At 42.2% G+C, this 27,502-nt stretch overlaps 2 protein-coding genes across 4 annotated transcripts in view; both read right to left on the bottom strand.

The window, feature by feature from the left end:
- LOC130035299 (rano class II histocompatibility antigen, A beta chain-like) overlaps positions 1-27,502 on the bottom strand; it is a 375,487-nt gene that overhangs the window by 139,462 nt on the left and 208,523 nt on the right. The gene's annotated exons all lie outside the window — the stretch shown is intronic.
- Positions 12,265-26,882, bottom strand: LOC130035310 (HLA class II histocompatibility antigen, DQ beta 2 chain-like). The gene is made up of 7 exons (XM_056126920.1): positions 26,776-26,882; positions 26,346-26,355; positions 25,172-25,427; positions 15,320-15,601; positions 13,971-14,081; positions 13,219-13,242; positions 12,265-12,404 (listed from the first exon to the last, which is right to left on the bottom strand). The coding sequence occupies exons 1-7, from the start codon at positions 26,874-26,876 to the stop codon at positions 12,391-12,393; spliced, it is 798 nt and encodes a 265-aa protein (XP_055982895.1). The 5' UTR covers positions 26,877-26,882; the 3' UTR covers positions 12,265-12,390.

The raw sequence follows: 27,502 nt of genomic DNA, 5'->3' as shown, positions 1-27,502 counted from the left end.
AACAATTACAAGTATTTAAAAGAATATGGTTTGGGACTGGAGCAATAGTACAGTGAGAAGGGTGCTTGCCTTGCACATCATTGATCTGGGTTCAATCCCTGGCACCATATATGGTCTCCTGAGCCCTCCTAAGAGTGACCCCTCAGTGCACTACCAGGATTAAGCCCTGATCATGGCCAGATGTGGTTCAAAACACCAAGACAATTTTTTAATTTAAAAATAAAGTTCAAGAGAGATCAAGTCATGACTATTATCTAGAAAATCTCTAGATTTTTTTCCTCCAGCTCTCATATCTCCAAAAAAAAAGACTAATCAAAAAATGATTTTTATGGGAGATGGGGAGAGCACTCAGGAGTCAGGGGCAAAGGGCTTTGCATGCACAAAGACCCAAGGTCAATCCCTAGCCCTGAAAAATTGTCCTCAATACCACTGGGAGTGGATCTGGTGCCCACCCTATCTTCCCAGCTCTGCTGGATCCTTGCACCACTGCACTAGGAAGGCATCGCATTGAACTGTCCAGTCCAGTGAGCTGAGTATCACTGGGAGTGGCCCTCAAGCCCTTTGAGTCCTGCTTGGCAGATTCCACCCGAACAAATTATTTTTATCCCTATTCACATTGCATGTATCTCTGAATTGTAATTACAATGAAGCCATTTATTTTAATTAACAAAAAAAGTGCAGGCTTAGAAACTGGAAGAATGCCCAAGAACAGATGACTGGTTAAAGAAACTTTGGTACATCTACACAATGGAGTACTATGTAGCTGTTAGAAAAGATGAAGTCATGAAATTTACATACAAGTGGTACAACATGGAAAGTATCATGCTAAGCGAAATGAATCAGAAAGAGAGGGATAGACATAGAAAGATTGCATTCATCTGGGGATATAAAGTAACAAAATATGAGATTAATACCCAAGAATAGCTGAGATCAGCACTAGGAGGATTACTCCATAGCTTAGTGGCCAATCGGGCATTCTAGAGGAAAGGGCAGCTCAGATAGAGAAGGGAACACCAAATAAAAGGTGTTTGGAGGATCCTCCCAGGAGGGGAGATGCATGTCGAAAATAGACTATGGACTGAACATGTTTGCCACTCAATGCCTCTTTTGCAGACCACAACACCCAAAAGGAGAGAGAGAACACAGGAGATTGCCCTGCCACAGAGGCAGTGGGGGGTGGGGGGATGGGGGTGGGGGGGATATTATCCATGGTGGTGGAAAATGGGCACTGGTGGAGGGATAGGTATCTGATCATTGTATAATCAAACCCAAGCACAAAAAATTGTAAATCTACAACTGTACCTCATGGTGTTTCACTAATAAAAAAAATTTTTTTAAAAAGTGCAGGCTTGTTCTTGGACAGCATTCTTTAATATAAAAATAGTAAATTACATACACGAGAAAAGAAAGAGTCCTTTATAAGCATAAGCTTTAATTTTTTATTTCTAGTTCCATTGTCAAGGGGCTGGAGTGATAGCACAGAGGATACAGCATCTGCCTTGCATGGGGCCGGCCTGGGTTCGATTCCTCCGTTCCTCTCAGAGAGCCCGGCAAGCTACTGAGAGTATGCCCTCTGCAAGGCAAAGCCTGTCAAGCTACCTGTGACATATTCAATAGGCCAAAAACAGTAACAACAAGTCTCACAATGGATATGTTACTGGTGCCCGCTTGAACAAATCAATGAACAATGGGACAGGAGGATAGTGCTGCAGTGCTTCAGCCATTGTCAAAACTAGAACATTTCAGAGAACTGTATAGTAACGTTTGCCTGATTCACACTTTAGGTAAAGTATTATTACAAACAAGATGAAAAGGAAAATCCTTTATGACTCATAGCCCACACAGAACTTGCATCATGGTACTTTAGAGTCATCACATCTTAATACCCTTGTTTTCTGATATCATGTTAAATTTTGCTTATTCATATACTAATCTCTAGGGAAATCATTAACTATAAGTGAGGGGTTGGGGAGCCAGAAAAAATAATCAATTACTTAGTCAAGTAATTTATAGGTTACAGCTGTAATCACAGAAATGAGAGGATTTCAAACATAAGATTGAATCTTATGTCCTAAGGGGATTGTTCTTGTTAACTCATAGTTGTAATAAAACAAAGAAGACAATAAATTTTTCAGGTTATTGTGAACAGTGCTACAATAAGCATAGGACAGCAAATCACTTTTCTGCATTGTTTTTGGGTCACTGGGATATACTCCCAAGAGTCATATTGCTGGGTCGTGTGTGGAAGTTCAATTTCTGGTTTTGGGGGAGTGTCCATGTTGTTTTCCAGAAGGACTGGACCACTCGGCATTCCCACCAGCAGTGAATGAGAGTTCCTTTCTTTCTACATTCATACCAGCACAGGTTGTTCTCTTTGATATGTGCTAGTCTAGAATCTAGAATCAACCCAGTGCCTGAGAACAGATGAGTTGATAAAGAAACTATGGTAATCTACACAATGGAATACTGAATACTACATGGCTGTTAAAAAAATGAACTCATGAAATTCACTTATACATGCTGAGTGAAATCAGTCAGAGGGAGAAGGATAAACATAGAATGATTGCACTAATTTGCAAGATTTTTTTAAAGTATGTGAATAATACCCAAAGACAATAAATGCTAGGGCCAAGAAGACTGGTCCATGGTAGGAAACATGACACCAAGGGGAAGGAGGGGTGCTATTAGGACAGAGAGGGACCACTAGGTCAATGATAGTTGGAAATGACCACACTGGATACAAACTGAGTGCTGAAAGGAGATAAAGGAATATGCATGATACCCTCTCAATAACAGTGTTGCAAACCATAGTGCCTGAAGTAAAATGTGTGTGTGAGAGAGAATGAGAGAGAGAGAGAGAGAGAGAGAGAGAGAGAGAGAGAGAGAGAGAGAGACATAGAGGCAGGCTTCAGGGGAGTTGAGCAGGGGGAGGTAGGCAGGAGGAAAACTGGGGTCATTCATGATGGGAAATGTGCACCAGTAAAGGAATGGGTATTGGAACATTATGACTGATACTTGATCATGAACAATTTTGTAATTGTATATCTCACAGTGATTCAATTTTTTAAAAAGACCAAAAATTAAAATAAAATAATTAACAAAAGAATGCGTATTGGGTATAATATCCAGAATATACAAGAATATGGTAAAACTTTATAAGAAGAAAACCTCCAACTCCATCAAAAAAAAATGGGAGAACAAATGAATAGTAACCTCCTCCAAAAGAAAAAAATACAAATAGCCAAAAGGCATGTGAAAAAATACTTGACATTGCTAATCACTATGAAGATGCAGTTCAAAACAACAATGCAATATCATATCACACCACACTGACTGAAAAACATACAAAAGAACAAAAACAACCTGTGATGGCATGGATGCAAGAAAAAAAGAACTATCATTCATTTTTGCTGGGAAGCCAACAGGTCCAGCCTTTTATTTTTTTTTATGTAGGAGTTCTGCCATATATTCAGCCACTGATTAGCTGATTGTATTGTGCATGAACTCCACCTTACTTTTTTTCCATTTTTATAATTTTATTTATTGCATCACCATGAGAGCAGTTACAAACCTTTCGGGTCTAAGTCTCGGTCATACAATGAAACACCCGTACCTTCACAAGTGCCCATTCTCCCATCACCAAAAACCCCCGTATACCCCCATCCCACACCCTCCTCCTACCTGTGGGCCAAATGATTTCCACATTACTCTCTCTCTAATTTGATCACATTCAATATTTCAACACCAGACCACCATTATTATTTGAGATTTTACCCCAACACTCAGATCTGCTGAAAAGGCAAGAGTAGACAATTTGTGTTCTATTGCTGGTTATGAATAACATATGATGTCACGTGGCTACAGTAGGGCCATGTGATTTTGAAATTCCAAAATTTTAACACTAAAATCTGGAGGGATTTCTGCCAAAAGTCACTGGGTTTTGAGATTTGCTCCTGAGTCTCTGGGTTCATGACCGTTGAGCAGCTTGATCAGGAGCCAGAGAGGCCGTTCGTGGGCGATGACTTGGGGTCTCGTTGGGACAGGGAGACCAGGCCCAGCTCCACTCCCATCCTGTGAGGCTCAACAAGTTTCGTCACTCCGGGCCCTGACCTGAATGTCCAATGGCCTCTGGAGAATGACAGCCACCAAGCCACCAAGGAGGAGCAGGCAGAGGGACAACACCCTTTCCCTCCTGGGGTGGCCTGGCCACAGTAACCAACTGTGGGGTCCGGACGCATTTCTGCCAAAAGCTGCTGGGTTTCGAGATTTGTTTCTGAGACTCTGGGATCAAGGCCATTAAGCAGCTTGATCAGGAGCCAGAGAGGCCATTCAAGGACGATGACTTGGAGACTCGTTGGAGTGGGGAGGACAGGCCCGGCTCCCCCGCTCCCCACCCCTTGAGGCCTAACAAGTTTCGTCACTGCGGGCCCAAACCTGACGGTCCAGTGGCCTCTGAAGGATGGCGGCCACTGGGCAGCCGGGGAAAACAGGCCAAGGCACAAAACCTATTTTCACCTGGGTTGGCCCAGCAACGGTAACCTACTGCAGGGACCAGACACATTTCTGCCAAAAGCCACTGGGTTTCAAGATTTGCATCTGAGTCTCTGGGATCATGGCCATTAAGCAGTTCAATCAGGAATCAGAGAGGCCATGCCTCCAATTATATAGCTGAGCCGGAGGTGGTTTGTGGGTGTGTTTCCCACATACTTAACTTTTGGCCATTTACTTTCTTGGTAAACTTTGCCCCAGGATTTTGAGGTCTGGCCAAAGGCACAACAGCAATTTTGGAGTATTTGGAAGTCTGAAGGTGCCATCAGGCTGCTGACGCACTCGCCTCACAGGTACAGATTGACCTGCTGGCGGCACCATACCCCTGGTCCAGTCTTTTAGAAAAATAATATGGACATTCCTCAAAAACCTAGAAATTGAATTTGCATATGACCCAGTCATTTCACTTCTGCGAATATATCCCAGAGGTGAAAAAGATCACAGTAGAAATGACATCTGCAATTGTATGTTCATTACAGCACTGCTCACAATTGCTAGCAGCTGGAAACAACCCGAGAGCCCAAGAATAGATGAATAGTTAAGGAAACTATGGTATATAAACACAATGAAATACTATGCAGCATTTTGTCAAGATGAAGTTGTGAAATGTCCTTATAAGTAGATGGACATGGAGAGTATAATACTGAATGAAATGAGTCGGAGAGTTAAGAACAGACATAGAATGACAATACTCATTTGCATAATATAAAATAACATAACTTGACACGAACACTCCATATCCACACGATAACTAAGCTCATTGAGGTTTCTCGGGAGTTTAAGGTGCCGCTCTAACATTTATTGATTTAAAGAAGGCCTTTGATTCTGTTGAGACGGAAGCGGTCATCGAAGCCCTACCCAATCAGGGCGTTCAAACTCAATACATCAGGATCCTCCATGAGATGTATTGCAGATTCACTACCAGGATCTCACCATTCTACAGGGAGGTGATCATTGACGTCAAGAGAGGGGTTCGGCAGGGTGATACCATTTCACCGAAACTCTTCAGTGCCACCCTCAAAAACATCATGCGATGACTGGAATGGGAAGGAATGGGAGTGAAAATAGACAGTCGGCAAATACACCACCTCTGCTTCACTGATGATATCATTCTAACAACAGCAAACATCAGCCAAGCGTCACAAATGATGGCCAACTTTGACCGTGAGTGAGGAAAGGTTGGACTACAGTTGAATCTCACGAAGACAATGTTAATGAGAAATGGTCTCATTACTGACGTTCCATTCACTCTCAACTGGAAGACCATCTGCGAATGCAACAGTTATGTGTACCTAGGTCAAGAAGTCAACATGACAAATGACCTGGCACCTGAGTTGCGCAGGAGGAAAAGAGCGGTTTGGAACGCCTTCAAAAGCCTCGAAGAAATAGCTAAGAGGATGAAGAACCGTCGACTCCAGGCACATCTCTTCGATTCCACTGTTCTTCCTGCATTAAAATGTGCCTCAGAGACCTGGGCCCTATAAAACAGGATGAGAATGCTCTTTGGGTCTCCCAAAGAGGAATCGAAAGAGCTATGCTTGGAGTATCACGCTTCACTCAAATGAGAGAAAGAATCTGGAATTTTGACCTCCATTGACGATTAAGAATCAGGGACCCTGTCTCGTTTCCAAGGCGTCGAAAATCAGATGGTCTGGACACGTAATGAGGTTTGGAGATGACTGCTGTACTAGAGTCATTACCAACTGGATTCCACGGGACATCAAAAGATCGCGTGGTAGGCCTGGAGAGATAGCACAGTGGGTAGGACGTTTGCCTTGCACACGGCCGACCCGGGTTCGACTCCCAGCATCCCATATGGTCCTCTGAGCACCACCAGGAGTAACTCCTGAGTGATGTGCAGAGCCAGGAGTAACCACTGTGCATTACCGGGTGTAACCCAAACAGAAAAAACAAAAAGATCGCTTGGTCACCCACCTAAGAGATGGTTAGACTTCTTCGTCAAGACTCTGAATGATTGGTTTGAGGCTGTTTGTGTTCTTAGAATGAGCAGATGCCACTGGGCTACACTAGCATGCAACAGAGACTAATGGAGACATTACTGGCACCCACTCGAGGAAATCGATGAGTAATGGGATGTCAAGTGATCAAGTGATCAAGTGACACTAACACTCAAGGACAGTAGAGACAAGGGCCTGGAGGATTGCTCCACAGTTCGAAGCCTAACTCATGTGCTGGGCGAGAATGCAATTGGGATAGAGTAGGGATGAGTAAGTCAATGATGGTTTAAGGGATTGCTGGGGATGGGAGAGTTGTGCTTAAAGTAGACAGATGACTAAACATGATGGCCTCAGTAACTTTACTGCAAACTATAATGTCCAAAGGAGAAGAGAGTAAAAAGGGAACTGCATCCAGAGAGGAAGGGGATGGGGTGGGGTGGGCTCAGCTAGGAGTGGCAGGAGGGATACTAGGAACATTGGTAGTGGAAAATGTACACTGGGGAAGGCAATGGTGTTCGTTCATTGTATGACTGAAACTCCATCATGAAAGCTTTGTAACTGTATCTCACAGTGATTCAAATTAAAAAACCAAAAAGGAAAGAAAGAATGAAAGAAAGAAAGAAAGAAAGAAAGAAAGACAGACAGACAGACAGACAGACAGAAAGAAAGAAAGAAAGAAAGAAAGAAAGAAAAAAAGAAAGAAAGAAAATAGATTTATGGAGGGAGATGGTAGAGGGAAGAAGGGAATCACGGTCATGGTCCTCACGTTATTCATCAATTTGCTCAAGTGGACCCAGTAACGTCTCCATTGTGAGACTTGTTGTTACTGTATTTCGCATATTGAATACGACACGGGTAGCTTGCCAGGCTTTGCCGTGTGGGCAAGATACTCTCTGTAGTTTGCCGGGCTCTCCTAGAGGGGTGGAGGAATGGAACCGGGCTCAGCCAGGCCAGTTGCATGCAAGGCAAACGCCCTACTGCTGTGCTATCACTCCAGTCTGAAGAAGGGAATAAAAATTTATTTATTTTGATCACTTTGCATCTCCTGTTTGACATTGTGTAAAAGAATCATGAACTGATAGCATGTACTAATAGCCAAAACTCACATTGTAGACCCAGTTTACTGCCTCCCCAGAGAGAATCATCTTCCTCTAGGTAAGATTAAAATGAGTGTGTAATTAAGGGGTGGTTACTGCTAATCTACAGTGTCATGACACAATCTAAAATATCTTACGCACGTGAGTTCAGGATTCCTTGGAAAAGTTTAAATCTTTTAAGACCAAAAGCAAAGGCACAGACACCACTGCCTCTTCCCAGAGGGACACTCTGGGCTGGTGACAATTTGGCAGGGAGGGGTTGGGCAGTGACAGGGGTTGCATCTAAAAAGGGACAATGGACTGAGATGTAGAGGTAGAGGCAATTAGATGGTAGAGATGGAGTGATTACATTGTATGCCTAAATGGAAATCATTTCATTCTTTAAAACTATTGTTGCCTAAACAAAAAATAAATACATATGCAAGCATATAAGTATATATGTATATATTCCATGGAAAAGTGTCATATCTCTCCACAAATTTTCCCTATACCTGTCCTAGTTCCCTTGAATTGTTGCTCCCTGAACTTTGAAGCTTGTAAACAATATTTCAATTAAAATATAAATTTTAAGTATAAATTTTAAATAATAGTAATAAACAAATAGTCTATTTAGCCAGAGCACCAGAGATGTATTTCAGATGGGAAAACTTAGTAGGAGACAATAAGTTGTGCTCTAGGCAACTCAAGACTTCCAGCAACACTGGATATAGCCCTGATGTCCCCTGGGGGCGCCAGATATAGGCCTCGCAGGCACATAACACTGTTCTGCCATGCCAGACCTACCAGGTTTGCACTGTCATGATGAAGCCCTGGAGTGGGCCTATATTTTTAAAAGTTTATTCAGAAAACGCTTGTATCACTTGTCATCCCCTTGATCATCTATTTGCTCGAACAGGTGCCAGTAGCGTCTCAGAAAACAATGACAACAAAATTTGTTGGACTGCCTGACTTTCCCCTATGAATTGTGAAATCAATAAACCTGTAGGTTTCCTAAATTTTTCCTATGCAGAAAGAAAATCAAGCTAATTGATGAAACTGTGCTGCCAATCTTCAGTAAAAGGTGTCTTTTTCAATTTTGAAGCAATAAACCCCAGGAGCCTCTGAACCTTAGCTGGACTTCTGATGGATGTTCTAATGATAGGGAAGACTTCCATAGCTCACTGCCTCTTCAGAGAGCCCAGATCAGGGAATTGACGAGGTCTCTGAGGCTTTTGGCCAGCTGTGTTACATCCTAACCAAATACGAGGGAGTCTTCAAAAGTCTATCAGAATCCAGACTTTTCCTTCCCTGGAGAAGAATTCGACTAGATTTCTTTTTTCCCAATCTCTGCAGGGTAGGAAATAGAGTTTCACTTTGGGGTCTCAGAGATGAAAGGAAAAGAAAAGGAACATTTCTTTCTTTCTTTCTTTGCCAGAAGCAAGACAAATGCCAGTGAACCCATAGACAAGTATGAAGAAGTCCCAGAAAGTAAATAAAAAAGATTTGGGGGCTGGAGAGATAGCACAGCGGGTAGGGCTTTTGCCTTTCACACGGCCAACACGAGTTCTATTCCCATCATCTCATATGTCCCATATGGTCCCCTGAGCACTGCCATGTGTAACTCCGGAGTGCAGAACAAGGAGTAACCCCTGTGTATGGCCAGGTGTGACCCAAGAAACAGAAAAAAATATTTATAGTCCAAGATATTTTCTGGGACACAAGATACTCATCAAATATTGAATTCGGGGATAGAGAAATGTAGACAACAACGCTCTCTGTAGCCTAATCATCTGAAAAGCACAATTTTCTACCCCAGGAGTAAGAGTGCTAACATTACAGGGTATGAGATTTTTACTTAAAACTTGGTAGGGAACAAATACAGGGACAGTGATTATCACTAATTCTGAGGTTGCACAAAGTGCTTAGGTCAGAATTAGGACCACAGAATGACTTATACAAAAATGAAGAACTATTATTTAGTATCCCTAAATCCCAAATTCTATATAGCATCATTACACAAATTTCCTCACTTCATTTTTTAAGTACTAGACTTTCTATTTTTTATGGATTTGGTGTTTTTTTTTTTAAATTTGGAGTTTTTGGTTTTGTTTTTCTTTACTGTGTTCAGAAGTGCTAAGAACTTACTGCTACTGACCCTGTACTCAGGGGTCAATCCTGGCAGGACTTGGGAACGATACCAAGTGCCAGGTACTGAATTCAGATAGACCATATGCAAGGTAAGCACTATACATTCCCACTTTGTACAGTGTTTTTAAATATAGCATAATAGAGATATGATATCAAGCATATATATGTAAAATTTAACAAACACTAGAACTATCAAATAGTCACTAATTGGGTACAAAAAAACTGTGAATCAAAAGATACAATAACACCATGTTTACTTCCTAGAAGCAAGTTCATTATGACCCAATGAATCTTGTTTTGCTTTTGTCAAGTTTGTATGACCTGTAAATGTAGTCACATACAATGTAGATAAGTATACCCTCCTTTAATTCTCCTATAAATAAATGTGAGTTTTCTGGCTTCTTTTCCTAACATTATAGGTAAGGAGTCTGTTCAAAGATCTTTTCCATAGCAGTTGTTCACTTATTTTTATTCTATTGTGGATTATGTTTTATGGATGGCACAACTATATACTTACCCACCTAATATGGATAGTCTTTTGAGTTACTACCATTGTTTTTTTAATATACCTTGCAGCTTAGATCCTTTATTTTTCAGCTGAGTTGTTCTAATATTAGACTTGTTTGGAAGCCGTAGGATGGCAAATTATTAGTATGCCTATGTTCAACTTTAAATTTTAGTGTCAAATTGTCATTCAAATAGCTTTTCTCCGGGTACACTCTCAGGATCCATTTACACAATAACTCAATTCTTGTCAGTTTTTGTTTCATTTTGAAGATTGGAGTCCTCAAGGAATCCAGGATACCATCTCATGATCTCAGCGGACAGAGCTGGAGATTCAATACAAAGGCAAATGGATGTGGTACCACTCAGGACATGTGGATCCAGAGATTTCAAGCCACAGAGCTGTGCTTAAAGGCCTCTGGAGAAGCTGGAGCAATAGCACAGAGGTCAGGTTGTTTGCATTGCATGCGGCCAACCCAGGTTCAATTCTCAGCATCCCATATGTTCCCCCAAGCACCACCAGGAGTGATTCCTGAGAGCACAGCCGGGAGCAATCCCTGAGCATCGCAAGTGTGATCCCAAAAGCAAATAAATAAATAAATAAATCAAAATAAAGATCTCTAGAGCCACACCCTGTGATGCTTAGGAGACCATCTGGACCTGGGTTCAGTCCTGAGTTCACTACTTGCAAGTCATTTGCCATAACATTTGTATTATCTCAACATCCCCATACATTGTCTTACGTTCCACCTGTCTGGAGGACATGAGTAGTGTTTCACAGAATGTTACGCTTCTATTTCTCTAATTATTAATGAGAATAAACAACCAACTCTGCAAGCATTTATTTTCCACTGGCAATTTCTCTTTTGGAAATACCTTCTTAGATATTTCCTTTTTCATATAAAGTTTTGCTTGTTTGTTTTTAAAATATTAAAAAATGTGTTTTAAACAGACGTATTTTCAACGCATGCTTTGCAGATAATGGCATGTACTTCAAAGCTTATTGTCAACCCACTTTGTATGTGTGAGCGTATATGCATGTTTTCTTTTAAAAAAAGTAGAAATTAAATATTTCTCAGAAACAAAAAAAATAAATTTTTAATGGAAGGCAAAAAATTCTCATTTAATCGCAAAACTGAAATTCTCAAGCCGGGAGAATGTGGAAGCCAGGGAGGAAAGAAAAGAAGCGATGAAGTTGGGTGGGGGGTGGGTAGTGAAAGGAAAGTAGATTAGGAGTGATATCAGGACAGGGATTGAGGTTCTGGGATGTATTAGTGTTTAAGGTGCTTGATTTCCTATCCAAAAACCATGAGAATTAACACTATGGTAACCTACATTGAAAGAGTAAATAGATGAAACTTTTTATCTCAAAATAGTTATATCCTTAGTTCCAACAAAGCTCCAACAGTTGTTGGCATAATTTAGATCTCCTGTTTGGAAAAGGTCTTAATAGGAAATTTGTGAGCCAGAATAGAAAACATCTTTCCAGAATTTGGGCTTTTGAAGCCTAGTGGTTGTTGGGAACTTCCAGTTATGAAATAATTGCATCTTGGTCATATAATGGACACAATGGTGATTATAGTTAATAAACTTGTATATTCTAAAGCAACTGAAAGAGCATGTCTGAAAGGTTCTCACTACAAGAAAAATATTTTGATTATAAGTACATGGACATTAGACATTTTATCATAATTATTTCATCATATAGAGATATCAAATAAGTGCTAGAATCCAAAACTAATATAATGTCATATGAATTTAAAATCTAATTAGCATAAATTAGAAATCTCATTATAAATACTAGTCATAATTGTGTTTAATTCTGCTAAATCTCTACAGCCAGATATATGGTTTCATGTGCTTCTTTTGAACAGCAAATCGACACACAATGGGGAAAAAAAAGCCCTTGTCTTCATAGCTGCAGCACAAACAGGCTCTGGGGTCAGTGCAGGATGAAACTTCACAACCAGACTCTCCATGTAGTGAGTACAGGAAGTGATTACAGGAAGTGATCTAAAGACTGTCTCAGAGTCAGAAGATTCCAATCTCAGAGACAGAAACTTGCAGGCAACTGCAAATTATGGGCAGTTACAGGCAGGTATTACAGAAGAGGAGAAAGAAGTATCCATCAAAGACCTTCAGGAGATCATCAGGAGTCAGTGCAGGAGCCCTGTAGAAGAGAGAGTGATGAGCATAGTGCACCCCGAGGAATGGAACCTCTTTCCTCCCCTTAGAGAAATCAGATCGAGAAAGCTGAGGGCCCTCTCATGTGGTCTTCACCTCCCATGACATCTGAGTTAAGATCAATTTATCTAAAAATCAAAAGGCAACTAACAGATCTGTTCTGATGTGTGGGAAGTAGGGAAGTTGTTGTCTTTCTGAAGGATATGATGACTCCACGTTTTTTTAAAAATCTAATTAAGATTCAAATTTTCTACCTCTAGTAGCTATTTTCCACTTCTAGCAGCTACTTTCACCTTTTTTTTTTTTTTTTTTGGTGGGACAACCCAGCAGTTTTCAAAACTTACTTGAGTTTGCTGCTCAGAGACCACACCCAACTCAGCTCAAGGGATTATTTGGGTTGCTGGTAATGGAAGCCAGGATAGTAGCGTGCAAGGCAAGACAAGCATTCCACCCTCTATACTACCTCTCTACGCCAATATTCACTCATCAGTAACTACACAAAGGAAGTCGCCGACAATATGTGAAACATTTTAGGCATTATTCTGATATCTAACATCCAAGCTGTACCTCTGACTGCAAGTTTCAGAGAAAGATCCCATCAATGTGTGTCCTCTTTGAACGGAAGAAGCTCAGCAGTTTCTACAGAAACTAAGTATAATTCTCTACTAACTGTTGATTTTGTAAGGGAAAATATGTCACAAATTGAGACCACTGTGTCTGGATATGTTCACCTCACACCCTTTCCTCCTTTACTTATTCCTTCCCCGAACCCCATGTTGAATCAGAGCAAAAAAAAGTACCTGTTGGCAAAGGCCCATGAGGTCCTACAAAAGGAAGTTAGAGAGACAAGGGTTTCATTACTCAAATCGACAGTTTCTCATTTACCCCAAACAGAAGTGACATTTGGAACACAACTGGATATTTCTTCTTCCCTAGCCATCTGGTACAAGACCTTCATTACCAAAAACCAAATCCTCCACCCTACCCTCATCCAAGGAATAAAACTGCCAACAGAAGTCAACATTCCAACCTTCTCCTTTTCTTTCCTTTTCTTTGTTTTATTATTATGTTACCATTAGTTACAAAGTTTTTTATAGTAGAGTTTCAGGCATATTTTGTTCCCTCACCAATTCAACTTCCCTCCACCCATGTCCCCAGGTTCCCTTCCTCTCAGCAGCCTCTCACCTTGACAGGCACAATTTCCACTTTGGTTGTTGTTATGGAAACCTCCTGATTACAGTATCATTGACTGAGTAGATTACATAAATACAAACACCACACGTCTAATTGAGTGGCCTTAAGTCTGAGCCTTATTAAAAGATTTTAGAAACAAGTCACTGAGACTATGGAGAATGGGAAAGTCCTAGGACATTCTCTACATGTTACAAGACTACCATTAACTATTCAAATCAGACTTTAAAAATCTCCAGCAAGGTTGTTCTGACTCATTTCACTAGCAGCATGGCCTCCTTCCTTTCAGGGTCAGGAGGAAAAAGGGCAATCTGGAGATTGATGCATAGCTTATTTTCCTCATTTTCCAAGGTGAATTTACCTTTCTTGTTCTTGTAATGGATGAAGAGGCCCAATCCAAGGAAGAACAACCCCAACACAAATCCTCCAATGCCGCTCAGCATCTTGTTCCGGGCAGAATCAGACTGGGCTCCTTGGGAACAAAGTCTGAGTGTCAGCATTTGCTCCACAACTCATGAGTTCCTTAGTTGAGGATCTAAACTCTAACTTGAGTACCAAACAGGAGGTTTCAGAAAAACCTTGTTTTTCATTTGTACCACTCCCTACAAGATGGAAAGCCCCACTAATTGATTCTTAGACATAGTGATAGCAGAGCGGTAGGTCATTTGCCTTGCGCGCAGCCAAAATGGCCGACCCGAGTTTGATTCCTCTGCCCCTCTCGGAGAGCTTGGTAAGCTACCGAGAGTATCTCGCCTGCAGAGCAGAGCCTGGCAAGCCACTGTGATGTATTCGATATGCCAAACACAGTAACAACAAAATCTCCAATGGAGATGTTACTGGGCCCGCTCGAGCAAATCGATGAACAACGGGAGGGCCTTTACCTTTTAGACATAGTGAGCTGATGAGAGAAGAGGGAAGTGGGGAATGGATTCTAGCTCCCTTAAGTACCTTTACCCTAAGGCCCCAGTTACAAGCTCTAATAGTCAATGTTTCAGAGTTATCAGATCTGGAATTAGGAACCATAATAAGTGGAGTAATATCGCTAAAACCTGTAAAGAAAATCACACCAGAATTATTTTGATGCTCTTGTAATCAAGTTTTCTGTCGTTTCCATCCAGCTCACGAATGATGTCTGAAATAAAATATCTACATATGCTCCCACCACCACCAGACAGAAGGTCCAGCTTTGTGACTGACCTCACACACACATTGGCAGCTGATTTATTCCAGGGTGGCCTACCTCCCTGTGGTGCAGATCTCTAGAGCCTTAAAGGGGATGGGGACAGAGAGTGTCCCCACCGTGCCAAAGACCAGCACTCCACCCATCCATATTCAGTTTGCACTACCACCAGAGAAACAGCCTAGCTTCACATATGATCTTGGAAAGATGCCATGAGACACTGGAAGTTCCAAAGCTCCTGAAGCATACTGCTTCTTACCATGTAACATGTCTAAACTTAACAGAACTGATATCCCCGTAGGCACACAAAAAATTACATGGAGAAAATTCATACAAGTCCACTGAGCTCAGTGACTGAAACCAATGATACAGAAAGCTCAACTAGCATTTTTGAACTAGTTTGTAAATTATAAATAAGCTTTCAACAAAGTTTCATGCAAAAAAATCAAGAATAAAATAAACTAGGCTCAGAGAAACTCTGCCTACTGACTTGAGAGACCCATAGTGACCAGAAACAAACTGTCCCTTACGCCACTCCACAGTGATGGGGGTCTCGAGCACGGGGTGCTCCACTTGGCAGGTGTAGACATCTCCACGCTGGGGAGTCATTTCCAGCATCACTATGATCTGGAAGGTCCAGTCCCCATTCCTAATAAGTGGGGTGGATACAACGCCAGCTGTCTCCTCCTGTTCATTCCGGAACCACCGAACATTCACTTGGCCTGGGTAGAAATCTGTCACCAAACACATCAGCAGGTTGTGGTGGTTTAAAGCCTCTGTCTTGCTTGGGTAGACGGTCACTTTAGGTTTTGCTGAGAAAAGCAACAGACATAAAAACACATACTGAGATAGACACCGGGCATGGAATCATTCCAAGGTGCTGAGTCCTTCCTTGGTAACAAAGTGAAAAGATCCTTAGGTTTTAGAACTTTGATTAGGATCCAAGCTTAGTCAGTTTGTTAGCTTGAATAAACACATCAGTTAGTTTACAGCACCAAGAGAGACTCAGTTCCTATTAAAAGCTAAAAAAAAATTCAGCTCTTTTAAAAGTTATATTTCATAATAGCACATTGGTAGGGCACTTGCCTTGCACGTGGCTGACTATTCGTCCCAGGTTCGACTCCTCCACCCCTCTCAGAGAGCTTGGCAAGTTACCAAGAGTATCTCACCCACATGGAAAAGTCTGGCAATCTACCCCTGACGTATTTGATATGCCAAACACAGTAACAATTAGTCTCACAATGGAGACGTTACTGGGCACACTCAAGCAACTCGATGAACAATGGGAGAACAGTGCTATATCATAATTATATAGGTCATATGAAAATATTTTATGATAAACATTAACTTCTTTTCCCTTCCATCAGGACCATTTCTAGTAACTAGTGTAAACTAGGATATAACACAGTGCTCTGCAGGTCCCAGTGCTCTTCCAAGTAGAGAAGGCAATAGCAATTTTGATTTTCTCCCACTGCTGTGGGACTTTCAACCCTCTCATTATCCCAGGAATAGTGATATAAACCAAGAAATAAGAATAGGTACAAAGTGGTTAGTATTATATGGAGAAGTATAAAGCTAAATCCCTGAAACTACATAATGTTTTAATGCAAAGACAAGCCAGTTTTTAAATTTGAACAGACATTTCTCTTTTTTAAAAATAGATGTAGTACTCTTTATTCAGTCATTGATTAAGCTGAGTGAAGGAGGGATGAACTACAAATTATTTTTTAAAAATTTTTTAAATTGAATATCTTTGACCTTGACCATTACAAAGCTGTTCATAATCAGGTTTCAGTCATACAATAATCCAGCACCCATCCCTCCACCAGTGCACATTTCCCACAACCAATGTCCCCTCATTCCCTCCCACCACCCCCCAAGCCTCACCCCTCCTCCAGTTTCCATCTATGGCACTCTACTTCTTACTCTTTTTCCTTTTTTGCATTATGGTTTTCTATTCCGCTACTAAGAGGTCATCCTGTTTGTTCAAAGTGGGGGGTAAACCCATCCTGACCCTGAAACAGCCTGAAGGTTTCAGTCACAACAACTGCATACCCATCAGCAGATTATGTCTCGGTGAGTTCCATCCTGAGACTGTAGAGTCAGGCCAGGGGTATGGCTATGATTTTGGATTGTAGAAGCAAAAAGTTGCTGAGGGCTCAGCTTGGGCAGGTACCAGGCTGACCTTCCCCTCTCTGAGTTACTCCAGTCTGTTCAGCCATGTGCGGGTCTGAAATGGAGACTTTTGAAGTCTTTCAAAATTTATATCTGAATCTCTGAAGCAAAGGTGGTAGTAGTGCTTACATGGGGGTTCTGGAGTTGGTTTATGGTGATGACTGTCAGTGCTTCCAGGGGCATTGGGAGGTCGAGGGAAGTAGCCCATCTCAACTCTGAGAAAGCCTGGAGATTTCAGTCACAAAACCCGAATAACCACATTTTCAGCAGATTATATGTCTGCTATTATATATACTCTCCGCACACATGAAGGTACTGGCAGAGGGACAAAGCCACGCGGGTTCCGGGGCCGAGATCTCCAAGCCTACTCGAATTGGAGTTAAGCATCCTCCACCCAGATCCTCCAAATTCCAGTAGGCGGGGGTCACACCCACCACCTGGCCCCCTGGCGCCGTGTAATCCCATCAGCGGCCAAGACTCAGAGACTACAAAATCCAGCTCCCGGACGAGACCAGTGCAGTCAGTCTCCTGCCCCTGCGCCTGGCTGTTCCTCGCCGGGGTCCCTTGGAGGGGAGCGGGTTGAGCTTTCCTCCCCACCCCGACCAGGGCTCCGGCAGCCGAAGACCTCCAGGACCAGCCACCACCATGCTGAGACCACTCTCCGCACACATGAAGGTACTGGCAGAGGGACAAAGCCACGCGGGTTCCGGGGCCGAGATCTCCAAGCCTACTCGAATTGGAGTTGAGCATCCTCCACCCAGATCCTCCAAATTCCAGTAGGCGGGGGTCACACCCACCACCTGGCCTCCTGACACCGTGTAATCCCATCAGGGGCCAAGACTCAGAGACTATAAAATCCAGCTCCCGGAACCGCACGCCGCGACATCTTATCAGGACATCTTTTTCTGACATCTTATTATCTCATTCCTACTCTGGACAAACTTGCAGGCTATCGAATATAGCCTGCCCACAGGGCAGAGTCTAGCAAACTCCCCGTGGCGCACCAAATATGCCAAATACCAGTAACAATGATGGGTCTCATTCTCCTAAAAAGCCTTGAATATAATCTCAGGGATAGGATGAAAGAGACGTTACTGGGGCCTGCTCGAGGCAATCGACGATATATCTGTGAAATCCGTCCTGAGATGGTGGAATCAGGCCCAGATATGGTGGCGATTTTGGTTTGTGGGAGCAAGCAGCTGCTAGGGGCTCTGCTTTTTCAGGTTCTGGGCTGACTCGACCCCCCCGTCCCCCGCTTCCCATTTACTCCAGTCTGTTCAGCAAAGATTAACTGCAGTTTTTGGTCAGTTTCGAGATTTCTGTATGGGTCTCTGAAGTAAGGGCAATAAATGAGCTAGTAAAGCTGAGCCAGAAATTGTTTCTGGCCATAGCTCCCACATACCTAACTTTTGGCCATTTGATTTCTTGAAAAACTTGGTCCCAAGTTGTTGGGACCCAGCCAAAGGCACAGTGGTAATTTGGGGGTATCAGGAAGCCTGAATCAACATCAGGCTGCTGATGGCACTCACCCCAAGGCACAGTTTGATGTGCAGGCAGCACCATACCCATCGAATAAGCATTTTTATGTCACACCTAGGAGGACAACAGTCACAATCACAACCTTTCATACATAGCAATGCTTCTCAAACAGGCTTCAAACCTAACACCATTTGAGAATAAAAGCACCTCTAACATGCTGCAGGTCAACAAAGCATATCTGTTAGGTTTCAATCTAATCTTAGCTCAGATGCCATATTTTATGCATTTCCCAGAAAAATTTCTATTATTTTTTTATTTATTTATTTATTAGTGAAACACCATGAGGTACAGATGTAGATTTACAATTTTTTGTGCTTGGGTTTTGATTATACAATGATCAGATACCCATCCCTCCACCAGTGCCCATTTTCCACCACCATGGATAATATCCCCCCCACCCCCATCCCCCCATCCCCCACTGCCTCTGTGGCAGGGAAATCCCCTGTGTTCTTTCTCTCCTTTTGGGTGTTGTGGTCTGCAAAAGAGGCATTGAGTGGCAAACATGTTCAGTCCATAGTCTACTTTCGACATGCATCTTCCCTCCTGGGAGGATCCTCCAAACACCCTTTATTTGGTGCTCCCTTCTCTATCTGAGCTGCCCTTTCCTCTAGAATGCCGGGCTGGCCACTAAGCTATGGAGTAATCCTCCTGGTGCTGATCTCAGCTATTCTTGGGTATTAATCTCATATTTTGTTACTTTATATCCCCGAGATGAATGTAATCTTTCTATGTCTATCCCTCTCTTTCTGACTCATTTCGCTTAGCATGATACTTTCCATGTTGTACCACTTGTATGTAAATTTCATGACTTCATCTTTTCTAACAGCTACATAGTACTCCATTGTGTAGATGTACCAAAGTTTCTTTAACCAGTCATCTGTTCTTGGGCATTCAGGTTTCTTCCAGTTTCTGGCTATTGTAAAGAGTGCTGCAATGGACAAACAAGTGCAGATGTCACTTCGACTATACATTTTTGCCTCTCTGGGATATATTCCCAGGAGTGGTATTGCTGGGTCAAATGGGAGCTCAATTTCTAATTTTTTGAGTATCGTCCATACTGTTTTCCAGAAGGGCTGAACCAGTCGACATTCCCACCAACAGTGAAGGAGTGTCCCTTCTCGCCACATCTGCGCCAGCATCGGTTGCTTTTGTTCTTTTGGATGTGGGCCAGTCTCTGAGGTGTGAGATGGTATCTCATTGTGGTTTTGATCCGCATCTCCCTGATGATTAATGATGCAGAGCATTTTCTCATGTGCCTTTTTGCCATTCGGATTTCTTCTTTGAGAAAGTTTCTGTTCATTTCATTGTCCCATTTTTGGATGGGGTTGGATGTTTTCTTCTTGTGGAGTTTAACCAGTATTTTGTATATCCTGGATATCAACCTCTTGTCAGATGTGTATTCGGCGAATATCCTTTCCCATTCTGTAGACTGTCTTTGTATTTTGGTCACTGTTTCTTTGGAGGTGCAGAAGCTTCTTAGTTTAAGATAGTCCCATTTATCTATCTCTGTTTTCACTTGCTCGGCCAGTGGCGTGGCATCTTTGAAGATAATATAAAATCAATACCCAAAAGTCCATGGCTTTCCTATACACAAACAGTGAGAGAGAAGAAAGCAACATGAAAAAAAAACAATCCCGTTCACAATTGTGCCCCAGAAAATCAAGTACCTAGGAATCAGCTTAACTAAGGAAGTAAAGGACCTGTACAAAGAAAACTACAAAACGCTACTTCAGGAAATAAAAGAGGACATAAGGAAATGGAAAGATATCCCCTGCTCATGGGTCGGGAGACTTAACATTGTCAAAATGGCAATAGTACCAAAAGCATTGTATAAATTCAATGCAATCCCTATAAGGATACCCATGACATTCTTCAAAGAAATGGAGCAAACACTCCTGAAATTTATATGGTACAATAAGCCTCCACGAATAGCTAAAGCAATTCTTGGGAAAAAGAAAATGGGAGGAATCAACCTCCTGAACTTCAAACTGTACTACAAAGCAGTAATAATTAAAACAGCATGGTATTGGAACAAAGGCAGAACTGCAGACCAATGGAACAGGGTTGAATGCACTGACATCTCCCCTCAATCATATGATCATCTAATTTTTGATAAAGGTGGAAGTAATGTGAAGTGGAGTAAGGAAAGCCTCTTTAACAAATTGTGCTGGCATCACTGGACGGTTACATGCAAAAAAAATGGGCTCAGAACTCTGCCTTACACCATGTACAAAAATATTTCTATTATTAAGCTGACATCTCCTTTTCATATCATATATCCATATTTTACGTTTCTTTGTGCATTTATTAATTAATTCAATAATAGAAATTTGATAAGCACTGGAACTCAAAAACAAGTAAGAGCATTCACAATCTGGAAAAAGAAACAGGAAAGCTATTTCAAAAGGTTATACTTTGGGGGCTGAAGTGATTGTTCACCAGATAGGGTATTTGCTTAGCATGTGCCCATCCGGGGTTTCATCCCCGACATCCCATATGGTACCACGAGGTCCACCAGGACTCATTCCTGAGCACAGAGCTATTAATCACCCCTGATTTCACCTGATGAAAGTAGATAAAGGACCACACATGATAGCCTCTCAGTCTCTGTATTGCAAACCATAATACCCATAAATATAAAGAGACAAAGAGGGAAATAGTCTGCCATAGAGGTAGGGGAGGCGTGGGATGTGGGGGGACGAGGGATATTGGGGACAGTGGTGGTAGGAAATGTACACTGGTTCAGAGATGGGTGTTCAATCATTGTATGACTGAAACTCAAACATGAAAATTTTGTAACTGTAGCTCACGGATATTCAATTAAAAAGAAATAAAATATAGCAAATAGCTAGGCATCTTGCTCAAAAGAAAGGAAAAAAAGAAATAAGAAAGCTTATAAATGTTTAAGGAAAAAAAGGAACCTTGAAACCTCAAATGCTGACAAAATATCACATTTCTGCCACTCTACCTTTTCTTATTACTATTTTTGGTAATTCCAAATTCCTTTCATTGTACTGTCTTATCCTTTATCCATAACACAGAGACAGGGCATTTGCCTTGCGCACAGCTGGCCCGGCTGAGCTAATTCAATTCCTCCGCCCCTCTCAGAGACTCCGGCAAGCTACCGAGAGTATCTCACCCGCACGGCAAAGCCTGGCAAGCTACCCATGATGTATTCAATATGCCAAATACAGTAACAAGTCTATGATGGAGATGTTACTAGACCCGCTCAGGCAAATCGATGAACAAAGGGAGGACAGTGCTACAGTGCTACAGTTATTCTTTTGTGTAGAATGAGTTAATATTTCATGTACGTTTTATCTATTTGAAATATCTTATGTTCTTTCATTTCATTTTAGCATGTTCTCTTAATATTCATATGCGTTTAATTAAATAGCTGATTACCTATGTACTCTTAAGATTTCTTATTTTCCTTTTTTTAAAGAATTACTTATTTTTCAAATGGAACATAAACCCCACAAATAGCAAAATCAATCCTTGGGGAATAGAAAATGGGAGTCATCCCCTTCCCCAAATTCAAACTGTACTACAAAGCAGATGTAATTAAAACAGCATGATATTGGAATAGAAAGAGACCCGCAGACCAATGGAACAGAGTTAAATATCCTGACATAGATCCTCAAATATCTAATCACCCAATCTTTGATACAGCAGCAAGAAATATGAAGGGGAGCAAGGAAAGCCACCTCAAGAAGTGGTTCTGAGAAAACTGGGCAGCTACAAGCAAAAAGAAGAAAAAAGATAAAAGGGAATACAGTAAACTCAGACCTCTTTCTAATGCCAGGCACAAAAGGCAGATCAAAGTGGATTAAAGACCTCAATATCAGACCTGAATCCATAACATACCTGGAGGGAAATATGGCAAAAACTCACTATGAAATTGATGCTGGAGGAATCTTCAAGGATGAAACATCACTGAACAAGCAATGGAAGCAAAGATAAACAAATGGGACTACTTTCAACTAAGAAGCTCTGCACCTCAAAAGAAATGGTGAGTAAGATACAAAGTCAGTTCACAGAATGGGAAAAATTATTTAATCATCTATCTGATGAAGGGCTAATTTCTAAGATATATGAGGCACTGGTAAAACTTTACAAGAAAAAAACCATCAAATGCCATCAAAAACTGGGAAGAAAAATGAACAGCAACCTCCTCAAAGAACTCAAAAGACCAAAAGACACATGAAAAAAGGTCCTACATCCCTACATCCCTAATCATCAGGGAGATGCAAATCAAAACAATGAGATATCATCTCATACCAGAGACTGGCATATAGCAAACGAACAACAAGAACAACCAGTGCTGGCATGGATTTGGGGAAAAAGGGAGTTTCCTTCGCTATAGGTGGGAATGTGAACTGGTTCAGCCTTTTAGAAAACAGAAAGCTAGAACTTGGAGCTTCCATATTGTCCAGCAACACTACTCGGAATATACCTCAGCAGCCCAAAAGCACATCTGTATTACTATATTCATTGCAGCACTGTTCACAATAGCCAGAATCTGAAAACAACAGGAGTGTTGCAGTGTTTGAGAACAGATGACTGTTTAAAGAAACTATGGTACATCCAAACAATGTAACATGCACATGTTTGAAAAAGTGACGTTATGAAATTCGCTTATAAATGGATGCACACGGTGTATAACTGAGACCCAAGCACAAAAATTTGTAAGTCTACAACTGTACCTCATGGTGTTTCACTAATAAAAATAAATAAATAAATAAATAAAGGTTTGAAAAAAATCCTTATACATTCATTCTTACTAATGAAATTAAACATATGTCTCTTGCAAAAAATAAATAAATAAATGGATGCACATGGAGAGTATCATGTTGAGTGAAATGAGTCAGGAGAGGGACAAACATAGAATGATTGAATTCATTTGTGGGATACCAAAAAAGAAAAACAGAATATGAGACGAATACCCAGGTTCAGTAGAAACAAGGGCCAGGAGGATTGGTTGGAAGCATTCCTGAAGTGCTGGGGGAGAAGGGAGTTGGGATAGAGAAGGGACCACTATGACAAAAATAGTCAGAAATTACCATTCTGGATAAGAACTGTGTGCTAAAAATAGGTAAAGCAACAAAGACGATAACCTCTCAGTATCTGTATTGCAAACCATAATGCCCTGAGGTAGGGAGAGACAGAGAGAGAGAGAGAGAGAGAGAGAGAGAGAGAGAGAGAGAGTGAAGTAAAGTGCCTGCCATTAGAGACTCAGAGCAGGGGTGGGGCAGGAGGCAGGAGAGAAACTGGGGATATGGGTGGTGGGAAATATCCACTGGTACAGAGGTGGGTCTTGAAAGATTTTATGACTAAAACTGGTTGATCATGAACAGCTTTGTATCTCATGGTAATTCAATCCAAAAAAACAGACTTGCTTAATTTGCAGTCAGACATTATCATCATTTCAATAACTATATTTTGAGATTTTTACAGAGGTTGGTTTGGTTACTGAGAACATGACGTGAGCGTGAAAGTATAAGTAGGACTTACACTGTTAGAGGCAGCTAGTGAACTCAGCACCCCAATTCAATGGCAGAATTTTAAATTAGACCTTTCACTCTAATTTTGGGTCTGCTTCCTTGTCTGACTAGAATTGTAGTCAGGTATATGGATTTCTAAAATATTTTTTTCTTTACAGGTTAGGGCTAAAAGATTTGGCAACCGTTTGTGAGAAAAATATTAACTTATTCAATATTATAGAAACAAATATTTACGGACTATATAACATTAGGATGTAGTCAGAAGAAAGCAGGGAAAAGTCTGCTAAAAGTTAGGAGGACCTGTATTGAAAACACTGTCCTCCCGTTCATGATTTGTTCGAATGGGCACCAGTAATGTCTCCATTGTCAGACTTGTTACTGTTTTGGGCATATTGAATACACCACGGGCAGCTTTCCAGGCTCTGCCATGAGAGCGGGTTACTCTTGGTAGCTTTCTGGGCTCTCCGAGAGGGACAGAGGAATAGAACCCGGGTCAACTGCGTGCAAGGCAAATGCCCTATCCACTGTGCTATATCTCCAGCCCATTATTATAGTATATATCCAAGTAAAATAAATTCTAATTGGAATCAGAAAGATTAAAGAAAACCTTTGAAAACAAAGATTAATATGTAAATTTAAGGCTCCTGAGAGAGTATTATTATTCACCCATCAACACTGAAATATAGGGAAGAAAATTCTCTGAGGAAGGGCGGATGGGAGGGAACCTAGGGACGCTGGTGAGCTCCGCCCTCTGCTGCCCTCTGGTGGTGGGCTTGCTGTAACAGCACCTCCGAGATAAATTCCTGTTTTTAAGAACAGACCATACAGCGGTTTCCGGTAAAACTGGCTCTGGGGAGATTTTGTCTTGGCCATAGATGGCGGAAAGAACTAATGATTTTATGTCCTCAGGGTTTCAAGACTCGGTGGGGAATTGGCCCGAGTATCAAAACTGTTTCTGCCCAAGAGCAGCGTCAGGGCGGGGCAGCTGCGGGCGCCCTGCGGAAGGTTCCAGGCTGCGGCAGCGAGTCCCCCGAGCGCCCCGTCCCCGCCTCTCCCCGCGGACACGCTCCTGCCGGTCACCCTGGGGTCCGCGCGGGGTCCGGCTGCGCCCCCCGCCCGACTCCCCGGCCGAGACTCGCGCCCGCGGCCGCGCCCTGCGCTCACCTCGCTGGCTCAAAATCGAGGCGGCGGCCAACTCATAGTTGGGTTTGCACGCCGTGTCCACCTCGGCCCGCTTCTGCTCCAGTGAGTCCTTCTGTGAGTTCCAGTTCTTCGCGTCCTGCTCCGCGTCCGTGGTCACCGCCACGAACTTCCCCACGTCGCTGTCGAAGCGCACGTTCTCCACGCGGTTGGTGATGTATCTGTCCACGAGCCGCACCCGCTGCGTCCCGTTGGTGTAGTAGCACAGGTGCTTAATCTGCTCCACGTCAGGCCGCCGCGGGGACCCCCGGGCCGGCGGACCACTCCGGGCCGCAGGTAGATGGACGGGATCCGAACCCCTGAAACCAGCCGGAGTCCCAGAGCCCTCCCGGACCGGACCCCGCTCCCGAGCACCCGCAGACCCCTGGGCCCCCGACGCCCCTTTCCTGACTCCAGGCCTGCCTGAAGGTGTCTAGGGCCGTCCTTGAATGGCAGCTGTGGGGGAAGCTTGTCGGGGGACAGTCCTGGGACCTGCGAGTTCAGTAAGGAGGGCAGAAGCACTGACAGTCTGGAACCCTGGAGTTAGAAAAACGGACCTTGCATGGAAAATTCGTTTTCCCTGAGGAGTCCCAGAAGCCTGAGACTCAGAATCCACCTGAGCGCGGCAGTTCAAGGGAATGACCAGAAATGCCTAAAAATAACCTTTCCTGATGAGAATTTTTCCTTCGTTTCTGGTAAAGGGTCTCCTTTTGTATCTCTCCCTTCGCCTCTCTCCCTTCGCATCTCTCTCCTCAGCCACGGATTTCTGTCAGAGTGGAAAGGGGTGCACATCCAGTCTTAGGAAGGATTACTTTCTTTTTGAAAAGAACACAAGATTTATCACTAGATTAATTGGATTTCGATTAAACTATGCTAATTACCAGCTTCTGTAGATTAATTCGAATAAACTCACCATAAGCATAATTGTATAAAAAAATGCCAAACCTACACATGAAGAGTTAGAAAAATTGGAAGCTGATTCATATCAAGATAATAATGCTGTCTCTAATTGTTTCTCAGCATGTATTATTTTCCTTCTAGGCATTCTCCTTTCTCCAAATTTAGTCCATTGACAGTTCAAATCTGTGAATCCCGCTCAATACCCTGTTTGACCACACAATCCCAAAAACATCCAAAGTCCCTATCAGATGTCAAGTACACTCAGGTAGCTTGAGTTTGCCTCTGTGGGCTCTGCAAAGCCCCTTTCCATAGCACCTGAGACTACTGCAACCTTGTGTTTCCCCAACTTAAAATCCCACACTGTTTAGTCCAAGCAAGGTACTGGGGGAACCCAAAAATCATATGTCCTCCTGTGTATTCTCTGGAGAAAATCATTGGTTTATAAAGAACTCATCCTGTATTTGCTAGTAGTGAACACTCCCAAGTGGTTCTGTCTCCCCAACAACACCCCTAGATTTAAATCTTGAAATGAGGATTGTCCTCATCTTACCTTTAAAATAAGAGTGTAAAGCAGCTCTCTTTTCCAAAGAGGAAATTTGTGAATAAAGATTGTTTCCTAAGATCAAAGATTCCCCCACTCAAACCCTCATTAAGGCCTTCATCGCCTTTCCCCCAACGGGGATCTGCACTTACTTGGAGTGTCCCTGCCTTCAGTCACCAGAGTGCTCCACACCACTAGAATCACCATCACAGCAACTATCCGCAGGCCTCTCGGTACATTTAGAGACATCTTCCAACACACAATCTGAGAACAAAAGAAAAGCTTATTTTAGTCAATACAGCTCAGACCTAATGAAAATGTACCAATTTCAAAGAATTAAAAGACCAATGAAGGCTGTCAAGCACCATATGATTGGAGAATACTATTGGAGGAACCAATCAGCGCTGCAGTTAAAGCACCTCATTTGTCTCTAGGCAGACATGATTTACAGGATGCCTTTCTTATCAGAGACTCTGGTATAACACTTCCTAATAACTGCATAAATCAACTATCCCTCACACCACTTTATCACAGGATCTTTAACCAATAGCATGATTGAAGTGGCACTATTTGGTGGACACACATAATATTACTTTACCCATTGGCTTTAAATTGGAAGGAAATAAATAATGGCAATGTTCATGAAGTGTTTCGTTTAGAAAATTGACCTGCATCTTCCTTAAAGAAATAATCTACGGAGACAGAAGGCAAGTAGGGTTTCAGGACTCACATTTTTTAGTAACTCTAAAAAGAAAAAAATTCGTTTTAACAAAACAAACAAAACCCACCTGGCTAGATTCCTCTGGGGTGAGCCCTAAAGTGGCAAATCTATCTCCTTTTTTTTGCAGTTGGCTCAGATCTCTGTGGCTTCTTTG

Source organism: Sorex fumeus, unplaced genomic scaffold (genome assembly GCF_029834395.1).
Source record: "Sorex fumeus unplaced genomic scaffold, SorFum_2.1 ptg000063l, whole genome shotgun sequence".
NCBI classification, from domain to species: domain Eukaryota; kingdom Metazoa; phylum Chordata; class Mammalia; order Eulipotyphla; family Soricidae; genus Sorex; species Sorex fumeus.
The sequence above is the reverse complement of the archived record's forward strand: the minus strand, read 5'-3'. Positions and strand labels throughout refer to the sequence as shown.

Excerpts from the sequence above, each read along its gene's own strand:
- LOC130035310 (XM_056126920.1), bottom strand. The coding sequence starts at position 26,876 with ATGTCTCTAAATGTACCGAGAGGCCTGCGGATAGTTGCTGTGATGGTG. Across the intron at positions 15,602-25,171 it reads CTCGATTTTGAGCCAGCGAG|CAAAACCTAAAGTGACCGTC; the intron begins GTGAGCGCAGGG and ends TGCTTTTCTCAG. Across the intron at positions 13,243-13,970 it reads CCATTACAAGAACAAGAAAG|GACCTCATGGGCCTTTGCCA; the intron begins GTAAATTCACCT and ends TTCCTTTTGTAG.